Raw genomic sequence first — 20,781 nt, forward strand, 5'->3', positions numbered from 1 at the left:
TTTTTTTTTAGGGGGGGCATTGAGTATTGAACTCAGGACCTCACACTTGCTAGGCAGGTGCTGTACCACTGAGCCATATCCCCAGCCCTAAGGGCTGGTTCTTATGGGGGTGTGTGTGACCTTGACCTTAGTTTTCTTGGCAGTAACCAGCCCGAGACTTAAGCTCTTCACTGCAGTCTCTGGCTCCAAACCCCAGGCAAAGCCTCCTGGCTTTTCTGAGGCTCCTTCCCTTGGTTTGCTTTTCTCTGTCATATATCCAGAGTCTGCCTTGCACTTGGATCCCTCTGATTTATGTGTCTTGTATGGTATCTTCTGTGACTTTAGAAACTTGGCAACGAGGTCAGGACCTCTAGGTTATCTTCTGGCTCCTCCTTTCCTCCTCTGAGAAACCTGTCCAGTTTAGGAGGTACTCACTTTGCCCTTTACAACTCAGTGGCCAAGAACTTTTTCCACCATAAACTCTTCTTTCTCTTCTAGTACTGTTCCATTCACTTATTTTGTTTTCTCCCCATAGTGTCTGCCAGCTTGCTGGTATAAAGGGTGGTGCTGCTCAGAGCAGTGCCCAGAATCTGAGAGGAGTTGCTGTTGTTACTGGTACAGCATGTAGGGCTGGCTGGGGAGTGGCACCCAGGATATCAGCAAGCCAGGCGGCCACAGTCGAGGCCCTGGCCAGTGGCTTTGCCCCGAGTCTGTAATTTTTAATCTAGTTAAAATTATTACATATGGAACATGTATATATAGTTTAAACCATGGAATTCGAGTTATATCATTTACAGAATGTCTGCTGTGTGACTAACATGTTTTCGTTAAAAGGATGAGCTTTAAAAGGGCATACCTACTTTCATATATCAATCAAGGTGGAAAGAACATATTAATCAAGATTAAATAACAGTGACTATTTTTTTTTTTTTTTTGCGGTACCGTGGATTGAACTCGGGACCCTGCTCTTGCCAGGCAAATGCTTATTCTACTGAGCTGTCTCCCCAGGCCCATCACTAAATACTAATGTAACTAATTATTGAGTGCTTGACATCTGTTTCTGGGTTTTGGAGTAAAGCTATTGTCATTTTGTGCTGGAAGAAGCTTCTTCTGTTTACTCTTTTGTAAAACATCAAGTTCATAAACATTTACCTAAAATGACCTCATTTATTTGTGTGTTGTTAATACAGATATTGCCTCTTGTTAGAATTGTTTTGAATTCCCTGACACTTCAGTCTGTGTTTCGCGATGATGGTGATATCTTGTCCTGCCCCCCTCCCCCGTGGATCTTCCTTCTTTTGGGAAAGCCTGGCTACAGCGGAGCCTTCTAGCATCCCTTACGTTCTCCAGCCCCTTCCCAGGGGCCAAGGGCCTTTTTCCCCCTAAGCACGATGCATTTTTATTTTACCTTAGGATTCCACCTTATCCTGCTGCCATTAAACATTTAAATTGAGTAAGTTCTCTTAGGAGTGGTGCTCTTACAGGCAGTCTTTGAATCCTAATTAAGACTTCCTGTAAAGGTAGAAGTCGTTTCCCATAAGATGCAAGTGTCTGTTCTTTGTTACTTGCTTTCTTAGTGAGTGAATCAATAACTTGTTATTCTGTTTTGTTTGCCTTTTGTGAACTGGAGTAGATTAAAGTAGCTTTCAGAATTGGATTGTGCTGAGACACTGGCCTAGGTTATCCAAGAGAACAAGGAAAAACAAGGAAGTGACAATGATTTAGACAAACTCATTCATTACTTTAGGGACCTAATGTATTTTTTCAATTTTCCAAATGCTTAATGAATATTATTTTTAAAACAATAAATAAAAAAGAAACTCATGAATGACAATGGCCAAGTGACTTCTAAGAACCAAGTTGCTCTTACTGGAGTGTCTCCTGAATTCTGCAATGGTAGGTGGTCTCATTTGCTCATTAGTGTCTACTGCTGTTGCTGTTGTGGATGTTAAAACAAACCAGAAAATAGATGTTCTCACCCAGAGCTGCTCCCAGCTTAGAGGAATGGGTGCTTGAAGTGATCAGCACCAGTGCCTAAATTGGGCCCCAAAGGATCTCTGCAAACTGAGAATGCAGGTTGGGGTAGGTAGCTCAGGTCAGCAGAGGGCGCAAACATGCCTCAGAGATGTTGGTACATGAGAGTGGTGAGGAAGGGTAGCAGAGAAGCTAGAAAGGCAGGCTGGAGCCCTGACTCTATAGCCCACTACAGGGGTGTAAACCTTTGGCGCACATGCTATAGTGGGCTGTTTGTACCTTTGAAAGCTCTAAAAGGCTCACCATCCCCAGCCTACTAGCTATGCAACTTTTCCAATTTCAGTTCCCTGTTTTGCAGGGCTGCTATAAGGACAAAATGCGACATGCTACTATCTTAAGTTTATGGGACAAAAAAGGGGAGGAAATCAAAGAATAAAGTATCAGAAAGATCCTGAGATACACTAAGAGTATGTGAGTGGTCCTTTTTTTTTTTTTTTTTTCCCTGAGATGTTATGCCGTTTAGGCTGGCCTTGACTCAGTTTGTAGCCCAGGGTTGTCCCAAACTCTTAAGGATCTTGCTGTCTCAGACTCCTGAAAACTGGAATTATAGGCACGTGCCACCATGCCTGGCTTGATACTTTTCCTTTTAATCATACTAATTTGACTTGCTTTGGCAAGGGGTAGCCCAGAAAGAGTTTCAACAAATGATACAGTCAGCTTATTGAGATGACAAGATTTAAAATAATGTGAAAAGGAACGAGTTTCTAACATCAAAACAATAAATTCGGTTTCATATAAGTTTAATGTTCATGCAATACATCAAATATGAGTTACTTAATTTTAATCTGCACTTGACTTGCTTGACAGTGAGAAAATGAAAGATCATTTAGTTCATTCTACTATCCCTTGAGTCGATTCACATACAGGGCTTTTTGTCTTCATGTAATAAGATAGAGGAGATGTAGGGGGTGGGCTGCTAGAGATGTGAGGAGTGCCTTTTGGCTAAGAGCATGGCGTTGGGTGGCCAATTGGGGCAAGTGGTGTCTTCTCTGGAGTGATCTGTGTGTGCCCTCATCCACTGTTATGGCTTGTGTCTAGTTGTCCCCCAGAGCCTCATGCAGTCATGGGGCGGACTTCTAGGGTTTGTGATCAACTCGTGATCCACCGGGATTATGGGTGTGAGTACTGCACCCAGCCTGGGGCGGATAGCCTGAATGCAACATAAGAGAGACAGACTTGCTCTCTGTAGCCATTCTTGTCGCTGCTGCTCCTCCCATTTGCTCTTGCTCTTTGCCGCTGCCATGAACTGCTGCCATCAGCCATGGACTGAAACCTGTAACTGTGAGCTCAATAAACCTTTCCTTTCCTAATTTTGAGTGTTAGGTATTTATCCCAGCCATGAGAGGAGAGTAACCAAGACAGCCACATTTACAAAAGCCTGTCTTTTATTCCCTCACGTTTTTATTACACTGATTCTAAGGACAAGTGTTTAGATTTTTTACTTTTTTGTAGTGCTGTCTGGAATAACAGCACTATAAAATACAGAGTGAAGAGGGAAGTTATGAGCCCATGAAAAAGGGCTGATTTCTAACACTACTTTCTCCTGTAGCATCTACCAATACTGATTTCTTTAGATTAATCCTTGATTATATATTTAATACATAATTCATATTTCATAGAATGTATATGAGAGGAACTACTTCTTATTATGTAAATTGCTTTAACTGTTAGGATGCATTTATCATGGAAATAACTTTAAGTTTAGGCAGCATCTTGTAACTTTCATTTAGTAACCAATAAATCAATAAATGGATTAAGCATTTTTTTTGTTCTAAATGCTATTGAATATGAAATTTTGTGTTTGTGTATCTGTGTACATGTGGATTACCCATGGTAGTTGTTACTATAATTCACTCCTGGTTCTACCATTATAAGATTAATTTCTCTTGTTTTGGGAATAGCACATCTTTTCTGTTCATTAGCTTTGTATTATAATGTAAGTATTATAATATTAGAAGTCTATGTTAACTGTTGGATAGAACTTTTCTTAATAGAAATTAAACATTTTCAGATATTTTTTATGAGGGATACCTTTTTTTCAGTTGATTAATTTGTTTTTAATATGTCATTTCAGTTTCTGTTACTATGGCCATGACGGCAGGGACCACAACCACTTTTCCTATGAGCAACCATACCCGAGAAAGAGTGACTGTAGCCAAGCTCACATTGGAGAATTTTTACAGCAACCTAATTTTACAGCATGAAGAGAGAGAAACCAGGTATAGGAAAGGCTGATCAAGCTTTTGTTAAAGTAGCATGCAGTGAGTGAACTGTAAATGTGTTTTCCAGTAATAATGTATATATAAGTGGCCCCTGCATGCTGTGTTAGGGTTCTTGCTCTCCATGTTCCTACTTTGCTTTACAGACTAATTCTCTGTGCTACCCAAAGTCTTGTGCGCACACATACTTTATCACATCAGTTCCTATTTTAGATGAACCTTGTCCAACTATGTCATTATGATATATCTTTACACAGTTTTTAGAGGAGTGCTTTACAGACAACTGCCTTTATTCCAGTATATCTGTGAGAATGAAAGAGAAAATAAGAATGGCATGTTATTTTGCCTTCATGAAAGTTATGATAAAGGAGATAATGCACCTAAATACTGTATGAAAGAGTGAAATGTGTCACTAAAACAAGGATAAAGAAGGGAGAGATTGCTTTTGACTAAGGTAACTGGGAATAGTTCTTAAATAATAGTGGCATTTAAACAGGTTCAAGGTCGATGAATGGGAGGACGGATGTTAGAGATAGAAGAAATCACCCTTAGGTTCATCAGTGTCTGGTTTAGCTATGGCACAGGATGTGCTAAATGTCAGTATTGTGGGAGCTCTGGGAGCTATATTAATGTAGCTATTCTCATGGTATTAGAAGACTGGAGGTTTGTAAAGCTGAAGAATTAGGTGATTGTGTTTCTCTGGAAGAGATCTTTCATTTTGATACATAAAAGGAATTTGGAGATACAGGGAATTAGAAACAGGAAAGGCTAGTGATTCTCTAGGCAAATGGAAAGGGGCTTAAATTAGGATTGATGATACTGGGGGATGTAACTCAGTGGTAGAGTGCTTGCCTCACATATGCAAGTTCCTGAATTCAATCCCCAGTACCACACAGGATTGACAATAGCAGTAGAGAAGAACTGACAAGTAAGATTGGCAAAATGTGGCAACTAGCCAGAGATAAAATATGAGACAAATAAATCTATACTGGCCCAGAAATGTCATACCTTGGCAAACTAAGAATGATGTACTTCTGTGAAACAAGACTATAAAATAAACAGTTTTAGACAAACTTAACTATACCTGAGGAGAGTGTTAGTGAATTAGAAAATAAAACCTAAAAACCAGCTTAGAGAGACAATGGAAATAATGAGAGCTAAGAAACATGGAGAACAGTGAAGACATGGCTATAATTAAGAGTTACTAAAGTGTGAGAGCACTCACCTACTTTGTACTCTAACACACTCTTCAATTCGGTAAACCAAGAAATATACTTCAGAAAGGAAGCGAGAAGTGAGAATGGGCATAGGCAGACCAAAATTAGTCCCAGCAGAAGTTTCAGAAAGCTCAATTTAGGCAGAAGGAAAATGATCAAAAATAGGAGATCTAAATTGTAAACACATGGGAGTATCTCAAAAATTATAGACACTCTGACTTACGATAGTTTAACTTACAATTGTTCAGTTTTATGATCCTGCAAAGGTGGATAGCTACCTAGTAGAAACTCGAGGTTTGGGAATTTCAAGCCTTTCCCAGCCTGGTGATCTGTGTTGTGATGCTTTGGTGATCCTGGCAGTGGCAGAGACTGAAGCTCCCAGGCCACCATGAGGGAAGACTGCTGACCCCCTGTAGTGTGCTTGTTGCTAAGCTATGAGTCTGCCTCTTAAAATTAAAATACTGTCCAGCAGTACTCTTAAGCCTAGAGCGAAGTAATTGGAGTTAAAATATTGTGAAGGACCCTTGTAGAAGGGGAAGAAATGGGGTTGGGGTTATAGGTCAGTTCTAGAGTGCTCTTGTAACCTGTACCACCTTCACAAAAGAAAAAAAGAGAGTAAAGGTACTTCAAAGTTTGACAAATATGGATATAATTTTAATTTCTAGGATATCACTAAAATAATAAAAATATATAGTTGGTAACTTCCAAATAAGGAGAAGAGGAAAAGATGGCATGAGGAAAAAAATCAGTTCAGAAGAACAGAATAGAAAAGAAAGGCTGAATTACCAAAAATTGAAAAATTGAAATTACAAATAAGTTAGATATAAAGCTATATATATCCATAAATGTAATTAAAGTCTTTGGAAAGAATTGGATCATTATAGGAGCATAAAGTAGGAGAGAACCAAGGAAAAAAATGCCATATGTTTTTCTCTCTCTCTCTTTCTTTCTTTCTTTTTTTTTTTTTTTAATGTGTTTGCTACAGGCTCTCACTATGCAACTCAAACTCATAGTGATGGTCCTGTTTTCAGCCATCCCCAGTGCTGGGATTACAGGCCCGCGCCACCATGCCCGGACTCGGTGGCCAGCTCAGCATGCCCAAGGTGGGGGCTGGCCCAGCATGTTGTGCCTAGGATCAAACCCCAGTCTGTGTGCTTGCCTAAGCAGGTGCTTAGTCTGTTGAGCTATCTCGCCAGCCCTGTACATCGTTTCTTCATCAGGAGAATTGAACTCAAAGTGACAGACTAACCAAAGCTCTTTTGGCTAGTGAGCATTAAGACCAGGCTTCAAACAGGGATAGCTGCTTTACAAACATATACTTTTATCATCATTACTTTTCATACTTCTGTTATACATATTGAGAATCATTTAGGCAAGCAAGTGAAGTAATGTAGCAGTGGAGCTTTAGACTAGGGCTATAACTCAGTGGTAGCTTGCTTGACTGGTATTAGTGAGTTCCTGGTTAACTTGAATTTTAAAAAAATGTGTATTTCTTAAATGGGAATAGTTAGGAACATAATGTACTTAAAAATGTATTTATTTTTTCCATTGCAAAGGCAGAAGAAATTAGAAGTGGCTATGGAAGAAGAAGGATTAGCAGATGAAGAGGTAATGTAATTACCTATAATTATTGTATGAAAGTAAGTGGGGTGGGGACTAGCTCTCTGGTAGAGTGCTTCATGTGAATGGCTCTGGGTTCCATCCCCACTACTTAAAAAAAAAAAAAAAAAATTAAAAGATTTTTTAGCTGGGCATGATGGAGTGTGCTTATAATCCTAGCACTCTGGGAGGCTGAGGCAAGAGGATCACAGGTTTGAGTCTAGCCTGGCCAAGCCAACAACTCAACAAGACCCTATCTAAAAATCAGTGCAAAGGACCTAGATTCAACTCCTAGTACTTCAGAAACAAAACAGGTGAGGAGCCAGGCCTGCTGGTGCATACTTGTAATCTCAGCTACCTAAGAAGCTGATGTGGGAAGATCACGAGTTTAGGGCCAGCCAAGGCAATTTAGTGAGAGTCTCTGCCAAAATAAAATTTTAAAAAGGGCTAAGGTTATAGCTCAGTTTTGAAATACTTATGTAGTGTGTATGAAGCCCTGTGTTTAATCCCCAGAGAAAAGGGTACAAGGAGAAAAAGGCCTATATATGAAGTAATGAGTACATATATGCGTAATAATGACTATTTGCATTTGAGGGGCAGGTGATGTGGCTCAGTGGTAGAGCTCTTGCCTTGCATGCATGGATGGTTCAATCCCCAGCACCACAAAAAATACAAAATTTTTTTTTTTTCATTTTAGCTATAAAGGGGATAGTAAAGAAAATACAAGGTAATTTGACAGTACCAGTGAAAAGCTAGGTTTAAAACAATTTACTAAGAAAAGTATTTATTTTCTAGGTCTTGGAAACCTATAAACCTAGATTATGTAGTTTCCAGTGATCGACAAGGAGTTTCTTTATAAAGAATAGACCACCAAGTGATTTGAGATCAAGCTTGTTCTCTAGTCTTCCCTTTACTTTTCCTAGGTTTGTACTATCTTTATAGTTGCAATATTTAAGTCAGATATAAAAGTATTTTATCATTTACCAAGAGTGGTAGCTTTGTTAATCACCTGACTCAATCTAGAAAGCTCAAATTTGAACATTTAGATTTTTACAATTAATATTAAACAGTCAACAATTTTTTAGAATATAAAATCGTGTAATATTTTAAAAGCTCATTGCATTTTGCCTTTAAATTTTAGTGAGAAAGGTAATGTCCAATAACTGCATAATTACAGTTCCATTGATGTAGAAACCTTAAACATAAGATTTTAGTTGGACTTAGGGGGATTACCAAGTAGATTCCAGCACAGCCTTAGTATTGAGGAATACATGGCCAGGCTGGTTTCATGATGTTATTTTAGCTTCTGTTCTTTTGATTAAGATATGTTCTGTTTGTATAACTAACTTGTAATTTTTTTATTTTTTTATTTTATTTTATTTTTTTGTGGATCCAGGTATTGAACTCAGGCCCTTGCACTTGCCAGGCAAGAGCTTATTCTACTGAGCCATCTCCTGGGCCCCCAACTTGTAATTTTTGTTTTTTTACTTCTTCAACAAAATAGATTCTTCCTTTACCTTTTCCTAAAATATTTGATCTCACAGTTTATCTCTTGATAAAGACCTACCATTCTTCACTCTATACTATAAGCAGGAGCCTGAGGGCCAGTGAGATAGCTCCATGGCCGAAGCCACTGGCTTAGGCCAGCACAGGAACCAGGGTTTGGTCTCAGTACTGCATGCTGTGCCAGCCCTACCCCTGGGTGTGCTGAAGGTGACTGAGTTTGGGCGTGGTGGCGCACGCCTGTAATCCCAGCCCTGGGGAGGCTGAAAACAGGAGGATTATACAAGTCAGAGCTGTGTAGTGAGACAGACAGAGAGAGAGAGAGAGAGAGAGAGAGAGAGAGAGAGAGAGAGAGAGAGAGAAGGAAGGAAGGAAGGAAGGAAGGAAGGAAGGAAGACTAGAACCTGGCTCACTTAGACCTGTTGCTAGTGACTGGTATCTTTGGTGGAAGCTGAAGATAGTGGCCACTGTGGCCCAGTGTGCTACGGCACTGCTCTCCAAGGCCTGGCTAGTCCACCCTGTAATCCCAGGACTGTGCCCAAGCAGGAGGACCACCAGCTCAGCCTCGGCAGTGCAGCCGTTCACTGAGGCCCTATGCGAGAGGGTGCGGAGGTTGTAGCTCAGCGGAAGGCCCTGGGTACCACAAGAAGGAGAAAAACAAAAATAGAAGAGCTGGGAATTTGGATTTTTATGTGAACAATCTGCTTTTTAAAATATTTGCAAATAAATTGGGATGTTTTAAAAACCATTGCAGTCCGAATCAAAAGTATCTGTAGGTTGAATACAGCTTGTAGCTTCCTGTTTTCACTTCCTGGTTTGCATTAGCAAGTACTAAGGGCAAGTGGAACTATTTTTTTTTATTATTATTATTCTAAATAATTTGTATATAATGTGAAAAGATTTTCCCCTAAAAATTATCTGGCTAATAGTACCTATTTGTTAAACTTCCACATTGTTCCTGTGAAAATATTTTTGTTTCTGCACATGCATATTATTAGTGTCCATGCTGAGTCCTGGATGATGTTACTCTAGAACAGTAGACAAACACTCCCAACCTTAATATAAGATGTTAAAAAAAAAATGTTGGAACAACCTTATGTGGGGTGGTTTTTAGTGTAGTTATTTAATGACACTAACTTATTCTGTAGTAGAAAATGATTTGGAAGTACTTTATGGAAATGAATTATGAAAACTTTAACCAGACACTGTGTCCATATCCTGAGATAAAGTTGCTAGGTGAGTCCTTTCATATTGTAACTTTACTATGCACTGTCTTACATAGAACTGGGCGCCCTGCATACTGAGAGTTTGAGGAAGGCCCATTTAAAATGAGTGGAAAGAAGAAGAAAATACCTACTCTTATCTCAACAAAATCTCACCAAACATGTACTATTACTTACTGTAGTGGAAAACCAAACTAGTCAAACTTAAGTTACAAAAGAGAGCAATGAAAGAGTGGAGATGGTGCTCAGTGGTAGAGTGCTTGAGTAGCACACACAAGACCCTGGGTTCAGTCCTGCAACACAGGCAGAAACACAGCCAAACAAGTGACGTGTGCCCACAGATGCTGTTGCTTCTTTGGAGAGGAAAGGGTAATACTTGCCTTTCAAGACTACTTAAACTGTGCAAGATGTGTGTTTTACATGGATTTTCTTTTAACTTGCTCTTAGCTGTTCTGTATTACAACACTGGACTTAGTCATGGAATAGATGTTTTTGAGGTAATATAATAATATTGTAGTAATTCCCACTGTAAAATTATGTGTCTCATTTTCTGTGATCCCCTGTTATTAAGTAGCAATGTCCAGAACTATGTGGGCCTTTCTTCCTGTGGTATTTTGCAGCCTATCAGATATTTAGTGAACTTTTTTTGTGGGGCGACAGTGTGTGATTGGTCTGTACATTTTAAGGCCTTTGTTGCAATTCTGTATAATGAATGAATCATCTTTGTTAATGCAGCCACACTAAGATGACTGTTTTAGAACCCACGAAAGGAGAGATTCAGAATGGTTTTTTAAAAATTGTCACATTCATTTTTGTAATTTAAAAAAATTTAAATACCTCTTGACTATTATAAAGGACATGGCATTGTAGTGCCACCCAGTGGCCTTTAAAATAAGTCTTAAAATTTAAAACTTTGGGTGGACTGTTTTATGTTACTGTTATTTCAGATTTTCTAAATTACTGACATATTGTTGAATTCCTGTTTCAAAAAGGGTGCTGCTATTCCACTGATGTAGAAAGAAGCCAAAATGATCCTCACAGTTAGGGTCCATCTTTGTTTTTATAATTATACAAATGTAATTTTATCTGTGTTAATCTGATATTAAAAGATTGAAGTGACCCTAATCTCATCATTAGGGCAATTTGTTTTTAAACTAGTACACAGCTACTAGATCAGTATAGCTTTTTGGTAAACAGCAATAATTACTATATCTTTATTTTAGCTAGTTTCTTTTATTGCATGACTTCTTACCAAAAAAAGTCTTCATTGTTGAGTATAATTTTCATAATATTGTTGTTTTGTAATCAACATCAGGTTTGTTAAAGCTTTTTAACTTGCACACTTCACCTTTATTTTTATGCTGTCATAATTTCTACCACTGATATGCCTGGGTGTGTAATTTCCAATATATTTAAAGATATAATTTCTTGATTTTATCCTCTTAGATTAACTTGGCTAGAGGTATCGGAATTCCGTTGTATAAAATGATGATATACATATACATATTTCTAATTAATCTAACTTTTAAAAATACAGAGATCTGGGGAGATAACTAAGTGGCATAAGCACCTGTCTGGCAAGTGCAAAGTTTCGAGTTTGATCCCCAGTACTACATGCTGTGCCAGGCCCAGAACCAGGCATGGTGCCTATAATCCCAGCACTGGGGAGGATGAGACAGATCACTATGAGTCCAAACTATGTAGCCAGACCCTGTTCCAAAAAATAATACTAAATACAGAAGTAGGAAGGGCAGTTTAATGGTTATCCCTAGAGCTGCCTTTAGAGCAGTATTTTTGAGCTGGTAGGGTCCTTTTGACTCACCTTGCCTTCTGAGATAAACCATTGCAAGCTTTATAAGGTTCATCTGGAGATGAGTAAGAGTTTAGTTTGTATATTTCCTACTCTGTTTCCTTTAGTTCTCTCTGTGATCTCTAGGAATTAAGTATATTAAAAAATAAAAGCCAGATACGGTAGTGCATGCCTGTGATCCCAGTTACTCAGGAAGCAAAAGTAGAAGGATCACAAGTTCAAGGCCAGCCTAGGCAACTTAATGTGACCTTATCTAAAAATAAAAATGAAAAGATCTAGGGCTGTAGCTCAGTGATAGAGAGCTTGCCTAACATGTGTGGGGTCCTAGGTTTGCTCCCTAGCACAGGGAGAAAAAACAACAAAAACAAAGAGTTGATGACGGGAAAAATTGGAGTAATGAAATAAATGCATATGCCAAATGAAATATTTGGCACCTTCAGATATTTCAGAATGTAGCTCATTATTAGTAGGGCTTTTCTGTGTGTGAGATTTTTGTAGGATCAATTGTATAGTTACTGACTTGGCTCCTTTAATTATGGATTTTTATCCTTTGCCTTTTCAAGAAGTTGTATGCCAAATGTCTAGCAGTTTATTAAAATTTATGTAAGAGTAAAGTCTATCGTAAGATTTGCTTTTAAATGCTACCATAAACACATCTCTAGGGAGACACTGCCATTGTGTGATTTTTGGTGTCACAGGTCTCAGGTTGTAATGGCGCAATGTTGGAAATTAGAGTGGAAGCAGAGTAGATTTCCTCATCAATATCAGGATTCTACTAGCATTGTCAAAAAGTTTAATTTTTGTACATGAATTACAAATGCATATGATGCTCTAATTCATTTATTGTGAAGTTAGCATAGAAATGAAAGAATTTTATTTATAAATCATGAATTATTTAGGTTGTAGTATTGGAGTCTACTTCAAGGGTAAAGATTTATTAATTTTTAAAAATATTTTCTTAGGGCTACTCTTTCTGTGCTTAATACTTTGATAAATAAATTATAGTACGAGTATAATCTCTAATACGCGTGAGTGTCTTTAAAACATCTGACTATAAGATCATCCTTTAAATCCTTTTACTAGAAAAAGTTACGCCGATCACAACATGCTCGCAAAGAAACAGAGTTCTTACGGCTCAAGAGGACCAGGCTTGGCCTGGATGATTTTGAATCTCTGAAAGTTATAGGAAGAGGAGCTTTTGGAGAGGTGAGCTTTTAAGTTTACCATGATCAAATGTGTATGTCTTAAAATAGTTTAAAATATGTATTAAAATACATTTCTTAAGGTAATCCCAGTGGGAAATTCTAGCTTTTTAAAGCAGCATACTTTTCACTCTTGAGTGTATAGTGTAGAATCTAGACAGTTTAATAAATTTTTTATCCTAGGTACGGCTGGTCCAGAAGAAAGACACAGGCCATATCTATGCAATGAAGATACTGAGAAAAGCTGATATGCTTGAAAAAGAGCAGGTATGAGTCTTCCACATGTGCAGTACAAAGGGGCATCTCTGACTAGGTTTTAGATTAAGTGCTTAAATTGAAAATTTTAAGTAATAAATCTGTTGCAGTCTATAGATAAAACAAGAATTGAAGCAGGGAGACTAGTGGAGAGTGCCATTTACAGCTAGGATGTAATTGTGGCTTTTGCTTTGCTTACAACAGTAAAGTTGAAGAAAAGTTAAAAAAAAAAAAATAGGAAGGCACCGTTAACAGGCTTTGCTGTGATAAACTGTTGTAGGGTGAGAGGAGGGGCAAGAGTAATGAGAAGAGGAAGATGAGGAGACGGGAGTGGGACCAGATCAAATTACCTAGGGAACAGTTGCAGGTGGCCCTGGGAACAGCAGACAGAGGTGATCCAGAGACAGCATGTTATCAGACAGGGAAGTGGGAAGAACATGGCGTCATGGAAGACACAGTGTTTAGAAAGGAGGTGGTGAGCCGTGAAGTATAGTGCTGCTGAGACTGAGTAAGACAGGCCATTGGATTTTCAAGGCAGAGAACCAAACATCTTGGCAAGATAGTTATAATAGATTGTCAGGAAAGAGGCTAATTGGAATGGTGGAAAAGAGAACAGAAAGCAAAATGTAGAGGAATTAGCTATAGGTACATTTTTCATATGAAGCAGAAAAAAGGATAGATTGGTAGAGTAAAAATTACGGTCTAAAGGAGGTTCTTTAAAGACAAGAACTGTTTTACTTTTGACAGGAAGAATCTGCTAGAAACCAGAAGGAGAAGATAAGGAAAGAAAGGAGATAATTACAGCAAAATACTAGAAAACAGGAGCAGGAGTCCACTTACTAAAACAAAGGAAATGCAGAGACTAGACACAAATGTAGGGGCGTTAACCTGGCATCGGAAGGTTCCCTGTTCCTGTGTGGAGTAGGGCGGGATGGCCAAGTTATGAGGTGGGTGTCTTAAAGTGGGAGAAAGCAGACTCGTTAGTGAAGCGCCAGTCAAGATGCCCAGCCATGGATTCAGAGTGAAACCTGGCGGTATGGGTGTGGTTTTCACGCTAGCTTCTGTTTTGGAAGAAGGGGACAGAAACCATTCAGAGATGAGATTATAGGGGACTCTGTTGATGACAATCTGATCCCAGAGCAAAGAGGTTCTGAAGGCGTGGAAAGCTGAGCTGTTGAGTTGGATTAGACAATCAGAAATAATTATCACAGTTAGGTGCTGGGTGAAGATAGTAGCCTCAGAGGAAAGGAGGTAAGTGGAGCCTTACTCAGCCACCATGTGATAGATCAGCCTACACAGGGTTTTAGGAGGAGGACAGAAGGCAGCAGTTAGTGCAAGTCCAGCTCTTAGCGCATGTGGCCAGTGGGCTCTGGAAATGTACCCATTAAGGGTTGGAGTGTGCTGTGAATGTAAACAGCAAAGGAGGACCTAGGCCCCAAAATATGCGAAGCATCTCTATTTTTTTATATTGATTACACATTGAATTGATATTTGGATATATTGGGCTACATAATACTGTTGAAATTAATCTCCCGCTTCTTTTGGCATTTTATGTGGTAGTTGAGCATAAAGTCACATACAGGATTTGCATTATGTCTGTGTTGGACACCCCTGGTCCCGAGTAGAATATTAGCTAGAGGCCAAGAAGCATCTGGATCCCTGCTCAGTCCACGTGGGCACCATCTCCCCATGGCACATGGCCTTCTGTCAGTTGCACAGTTTGAAATCTATCCCAGCATAGACTAGTCTGCATTTGTCACCACTGAATTTCATTTTTGAAACCCTTTTCCATGCAATTTTAATGCACTGATGTTTTATCATATGTATTGTAATGAAGAACACTCCATAGAATTAATTAGCATCTATTGTGGTACCATATTGCATGGTATCCTTGCCAGCCTTTGGCTCCCTTTTGGAAATACATTCTCCAGTCTGTCTTTAAGGTGTTTAGGAACAATCAGGCCAAGTTTCTGACATAAACCCAAGAAGTTCAGAGTTTATTATTTACAATCTCAAAAGTTGCAAAAAGCAATAGGAAGCCATTTTTGTTTGAATTTTCACTTAATGAAGCAGATCCTGAGAGATTGTAAAATGTGTTGAAGCCAAAAAGCAAGTTCGTACTTATTCACCTTTTGCTCTCATCTTGGAACGTTTGCTGCACCAGGCAATAGTATAGCAATCCACAGAATGGTACATCAAGCAGGTCAGATTTTATTATCCTGAAATGGTTTCCAGTCACATTCTTTGGGCCAGGGTTCAAAATGTTGTACAGTGAACATAACAAAGTGGGGCTGGGGATTTAGCTCAGTGGCACAGCACCTGCCTGGCAAGCATGTGGTCCTGAGTTCGGTTCCTGGTACCCTCACCCCCTCCAAAGAAAATAACAGAGCACAAAGTGAAATCTTGCTGACTAATGTTTGAAATGAACATGTAACTGTATTCATTCAAAAGCATCTGAAAACTTTCCAGACTGTAGTGTTTATATACTAGTACCCCTAGCAATTATATGTCTGACAAAGTAGTGCTCAAACCTCAAAATTACAGTAATTTGCTGTAGCTAATGTGTATGCATATATCATAGAGGTTTACATTATAACAGTAACTTAAAATACTGTAGTTATTGTAAATGTTCCTATTTTTAAAAAAGTAGAAAACTGGACCCTTTGTGAAGTTAACTAAAAATAATTGCTGTTTTTAGCAAAGTTGGCTTTGTCATGTTAATTTACAGAACATTATGTAATACATTTAAGTCAGACTGGGGTCCTAAATTTATGTGATGGGTGGATAATTGTAAGAAGTAAGCTTGAAACCTATATAATGTGTTACAATTATTTCTTTCAAAATATATTCATCTAGGTGGCACATATTCGAGCAGAAAGAGATATTTTGGTAGAAGCAGATGGTGCCTGGGTGGTGAAGATGTTTTACAGTTTTCAGGATAAGAGGAACCTTTATCTAATCATGGAATTTCTCCCTGGAGGTAAAAGAAAATGTTATAGCAATGACAGACACTCTGAGGTTTTATACAGTGATAGTTTTTTGGTATTTATTTCTTTAATAATGCCAGGGTTACCATTCTGGGTTTACTGTAACCAATTAGATTGTATATTAGTATGGAGTTAAAAAAATATAGGACAATAAACAAAAAGGCAAAAACCTAATGTTTAGCCAAACATGGTGGAACATATCTATAATCCCAGCTACCCAGGAAGATGAGACAGGAGGATTGAAAGTTCAAGGCCAGCATCAGCTCATTACTGATATTTCTCAAAAAATGAAGAGGACTAGAGATGTAGCTCAATGGTAGTGCACCCCTGCATTCAATCTTCAGTACTTCCGAAAAATAACCAGATGATGGGAAATGTTCAATTTCACTAATAGTCAGGGAAATGCATATCAAAAGATATTTTACACTCAGATCATCAGATCCCTTGAAATCAGATGATGTTGAGTATTGGTCAGGTGTTGGGGGACACTGGCCTTTTGTCGACAGACCTTAGCTTTCATAGAGTCTACCCTAGAGAGGTATGCTACATAGCCTCCCACGAGGCTGAAGAGCATGTGTCCTGTGGCCCAGCTCCTACTTTTCAGCTGTGTTCCCTGGAGACGTGGCTCACAAGGACAAGAGGCTGTGAGAGAACGCTCATTGCACGCTGGCATTTAGTGGAAAAGTGGATCTGGACCAGTACTCATCAGTACGAAATACTTCGCAGCAGTTACAAGTCACAAAATGAGACGGGGGTGAAATGAAGCACGCTGTAGAATCATAGTTTGATATAGTTTATGTGATTTTTAAAAATACAGCAAATCTATAAGTTTATATTTTACCTCTTAGCTGAGCAATGATGAATAAATTTAGTTTGGTGTGTATCTTTCTGGCTTACTTTTACCCTAAGCTATTACATGTCCTGAAACCTTTGCGTGTGCAGTGATGCTGACACTTACCTGGTCCCGTAGATGTTCAGCGATGTACTGGGTGGGCAGGCATGCCGGTCAGTCATTTGTTACCCTAACACAAAGGTTTGCACAATACGTTCTGCCTTGGAGTGCTGTTAGTGACATAACACTTCCTTTACATAGGTGACATGATGACCTTGTTAATGAAGAAGGATACCTTGACGGAAGAGGAAACACAGTTCTACATTTCAGAGACGGTTCTGGCCATAGATGCAATCCACCAGTTGGGTTTCATCCATCGGGATATTAAGCCAGACAACCTTTTATTGGATGCCAAGGCACGTGAATAAACTAGTGAATTGTGAGGTTGTTGATTTTTATTTTATAACAGAGTATCTTTTATGATTGAAAATGGATAACTACAATTCACATCATTTATTGCTCAAATACAGTATTTCATGGAATGGTATAGTGGGAGAGGACACTGCAATAAAATGACTTGGGGACGTGTCTGTCTTTATTTCTGCATTTTCTACTCAAAAATCATTACTCTAAAATACTTATAATTTTACATTTTTATCCCTATGAATTCTAGGCTAAGACTTTTTATAAAAGCTTCATTTGAAAGGAGTTTGTAATAAGGTTTTGATTTTCAAAATTAAAATGGTTTGATTTTAAAAATTAAATTTATTGGTACAATTTAGATACATAATGATCGCGTTCATCGTAAGGAATTTATGCCTGTGTATGATCCATCTTGATTCTTCTTTTCTGCCATTCCTCTCCCCTCCCTTTGACCCCTCCCTCTTCCCTTGCTTATTTATAAAAGCTTTGTTTCCATTTTGTGCTGCTTTTCTCATTTTAATTTCTTTTCCCTTCTTTCCTCCCCCTCCCCTTCCAGGCTCCCATTTGAATCATATCTTCCTGTTTTGAAGTATTTGCTATGCATAAATAATCTGATTTTACTGTAATTTTTTTAGGGACATGTAAAATTATCTGATTTTGGTTTATGCACGGGATTAAAGAAAGCTCACAGAACTGAATTCTACAGAAATCTCACTCACAACCCACCAAGTGACTTCTGTAGGTTTGCTGTTTTTTCTTTATTAAAATACTATACTATAGTTTGTTTAGTTCCATATGTTAAGAACTGAATATTTTATTTCACCTTCTTCCCATTCTCTAAATTTACTCGTGTGCTTCAGATGGATATATGTGATTTTTGTCCTCTGGTAAATTCTTCTCTCATGGTTACTATTCTGTCTTGTTGAAATTAGCATTCCAGAACATGAACTCAAAGAGGAAAGCAGAAACCTGGAAGAAAAACCGGAGGCAGCTGGTGAGTCCACCACTTTCTAAAAAGGATTTTGTGTCTTGGTCCTTATTCTACACACATGTGTAAAACTGTGTAACTATAATATGAACTTTCTTCTTGTGTTGTATACATGCGCATCTTCTGAGACCATGCCATATTCTTACCTTGTCTTTTTTTATCTTTAACATTTATATTTATTTATTTGGTATAGGGTCTCACTACACAGCTCGGACTCTTAGTGATCCTCCTGTCTCAGACTGCTCAGCACTGGGATTATAGGGGTGTACCACCACCCCTGGTTTTGGGGTTCCGGGGCTGGCACAGCCCATAGTACCAGGGATCAAACGTGGATCCTTGTGCTTGCCAGACAGGCACTTAGCCTGCCAGGCTGTCTCCCCAGCCCCCTTACTCTGTCTTTGCAGTTGCCTTGCCTGTAGAGCAAACTGTCAGCTGTTACTTAGGATTTAACTTAGGGTACTTTATGAGCTGACCCTACAAGCAGGCATATGCTCTGGAAGTAATGTGCTGTAAGAAATCTGCCTGTTGGGTAGAAATTAGCACTTCAGATACAACTCACCGAGAGGATTGTAAATGGCTTGTGATTTCTAGTTTTTCGTTTTCTGTGCTTGGGGTGTCTAAATCCCACTGTAATAAATCCCAGCCAATTAGTAAAGCAGTGCATTTCTAAGAACTTCTTTGCAAGCCTAGCAAAAAGGAAGTTGTGATATCTGCAATGCTACAATAAAATAGATACAAAACTTTAGGCAGATAAACTTAATTACTCCTTTGCTTAATGTAGAATTACCTTGACTGTTTTAACCCAATGCTATTTCCCTTCTACTAGCAAGTATAAAAATTTTTTCCCCTTTTTCTTCTTTCCTTTAACTTGTTAACTAAGACCATGAACATTCTTAAGATTAGGAATACACCTTTCAGCTTTGTTTTCCTAGGCTTGTATCCAGTGCTTGATGTGGATAGATATTTTAAAAATATTTAGACAGTTCAGCCAAGTGATGAAAAGGGACACTAATTCACCATTTCCTTCAAGGAGTAAACAGACTGAAAATTAGTAGTCTGACATCCTCTAAAACTGAGCAGATCACCAGCGCATTACTGTGCATTACTTACTCTCTTCTTGGCCCAAGGACTAGTAGGCTTTTCGTTTGTGAAACATTTCAGCGTTTATAATATTTATTAACTGTGCATAATAAAATTTATTTATGTTGCATTAAGGAGAAAAAATTCATTCTTTTTGTAAATGTGTCACTTTAGGTTAGATTTTACAATTGAGAGGGGAAAAAAATGCTGTATTCTCTACTTATAAAGAGAAAGAGAGTAATTACAGTAGTCCCTCGCTACTTCATGGTTCGATTTTGTGGACTCACTGTTTTGCGGGTTTTCAAAATGTATTAATCTATATTTATCATGGATTTTTCACTATATCGTGGGATTTTGCAGTACTGTACAGTATATATATATGTTGTTAAAATTACGTGGGTTTACAAGTTTAGAAAATGTTTAAGAACACTGGAAGTGTATTTATGTATTTATTTATTTATCTATCACATTTCAAGTGAGAGAAAATTCATTAAAAGGACTAAATAACCAAAAACTATAAAATTCATGCTGGTTTTTATAAACTTACATTCATGATGATTGAACAATATCACATAGTGTACAAATAAGAAAAGAAGGAAAAAGTGTGTCTTAGTTACTCTTCTCTCATTGCTGGGACAAATACCCAATACCCGAATTGAAGGAAGGAAAGGTTTATTTAGCTCACGATTACTGGAAGTTTCAGACCATTGGAAGTGTTTTTAAAAGTGTGGAAAAGGTTTATAGGAGTGAGGGAAGAGTTTACAAAGCCGTAAAATATATATAAATATATATAAATACTGGGGCCAGGGAGATGGCTCAGTGGAATAAGCACTTCCCTGGCAAGCACAAGGGCCTGAGATATACACACAAACACACACACACACACACACACATAATGTCGCTCCTTCGCTGATTTTCACTTATTGTGAGGAGTCTGGAACACCTCCATGGTAAGTGAGAGCCACTGTACTGCTTAAAAGTATGGCAGGGCAGGGACTTGTGAACCTCTTCCTACAGGGTGTTGTCCTTCTGGCCTGTAACATCAGCATCTCCCAAGAGAGTAGAGAGGACTTCATATATAAATGACTTAGAAGAGTTTCTTATGGGCAGAAATCATGTAGTCTTTATATTATCCAACTCAGTACCTATCACAACATAAACATGTAAAATAACAATTACATAAGAAATTAACCTCTTTATATATTGCTTTGTCCAGTATTAAATGATGTTCACAAAGATACTGGCTTGACATGCTGCTTCCTTGTAGGCATATTCCACAGTTGGGACACCAGATTACATTGCTCCAGAAGTCTTCATGCAGACGGGTTACAACAAGCTGTGTGACTGGTGGTCCCTGGGAGTGATTATGTATGAAATGCTAATAGGTATGTCCTGACATTAATTAATTAATTTATTTATTTATTTATTTA

General features: G+C 38.4%; 1 protein-coding gene across 5 annotated transcripts in view; it reads left to right on the top strand.

The window, feature by feature from the left end:
- The window catches only part of Stk38l (serine/threonine kinase 38 like), a 67,236-nt gene that overhangs the window by 39,705 nt on the left and 6,750 nt on the right, over nucleotides 1-20,781 (top strand). For 3 of the 5 annotated variants that reach the window (XM_004623878.2, XM_023717250.1, XM_023717248.1), the window contains exons 2-10: nucleotides 4,088-4,232; nucleotides 7,006-7,057; nucleotides 12,668-12,790; nucleotides 12,970-13,053; nucleotides 15,898-16,021; nucleotides 17,122-17,276; nucleotides 17,919-18,021; nucleotides 18,216-18,277; nucleotides 20,619-20,736. In XM_004623878.2, the coding sequence (XP_004623935.1) occupies nucleotides 4,099-4,232; nucleotides 7,006-7,057; nucleotides 12,668-12,790; nucleotides 12,970-13,053; nucleotides 15,898-16,021; nucleotides 17,122-17,276; nucleotides 17,919-18,021; nucleotides 18,216-18,277; nucleotides 20,619-20,736 (955 nt within the window). In that variant the 5' untranslated portion in view covers nucleotides 4,088-4,098. Of the gene's footprint in view, nucleotides 1-4,087; nucleotides 4,233-7,005; nucleotides 7,058-12,667; nucleotides 12,791-12,969; nucleotides 13,054-15,897; nucleotides 16,022-17,121; nucleotides 17,277-17,918; nucleotides 18,022-18,215; nucleotides 18,278-20,618; nucleotides 20,737-20,781 lie in introns of those variants that run through there. The other 2 variants (XM_023717253.1, XM_023717256.1) reach the window with 2 other exon arrangements.

Source organism: Octodon degus, unplaced genomic scaffold (genome assembly GCF_000260255.1).
Source record: "Octodon degus isolate 3935 unplaced genomic scaffold, OctDeg1.0 scaffold00004, whole genome shotgun sequence".
Taxonomy (NCBI): domain Eukaryota; kingdom Metazoa; phylum Chordata; class Mammalia; order Rodentia; family Octodontidae; genus Octodon; species Octodon degus.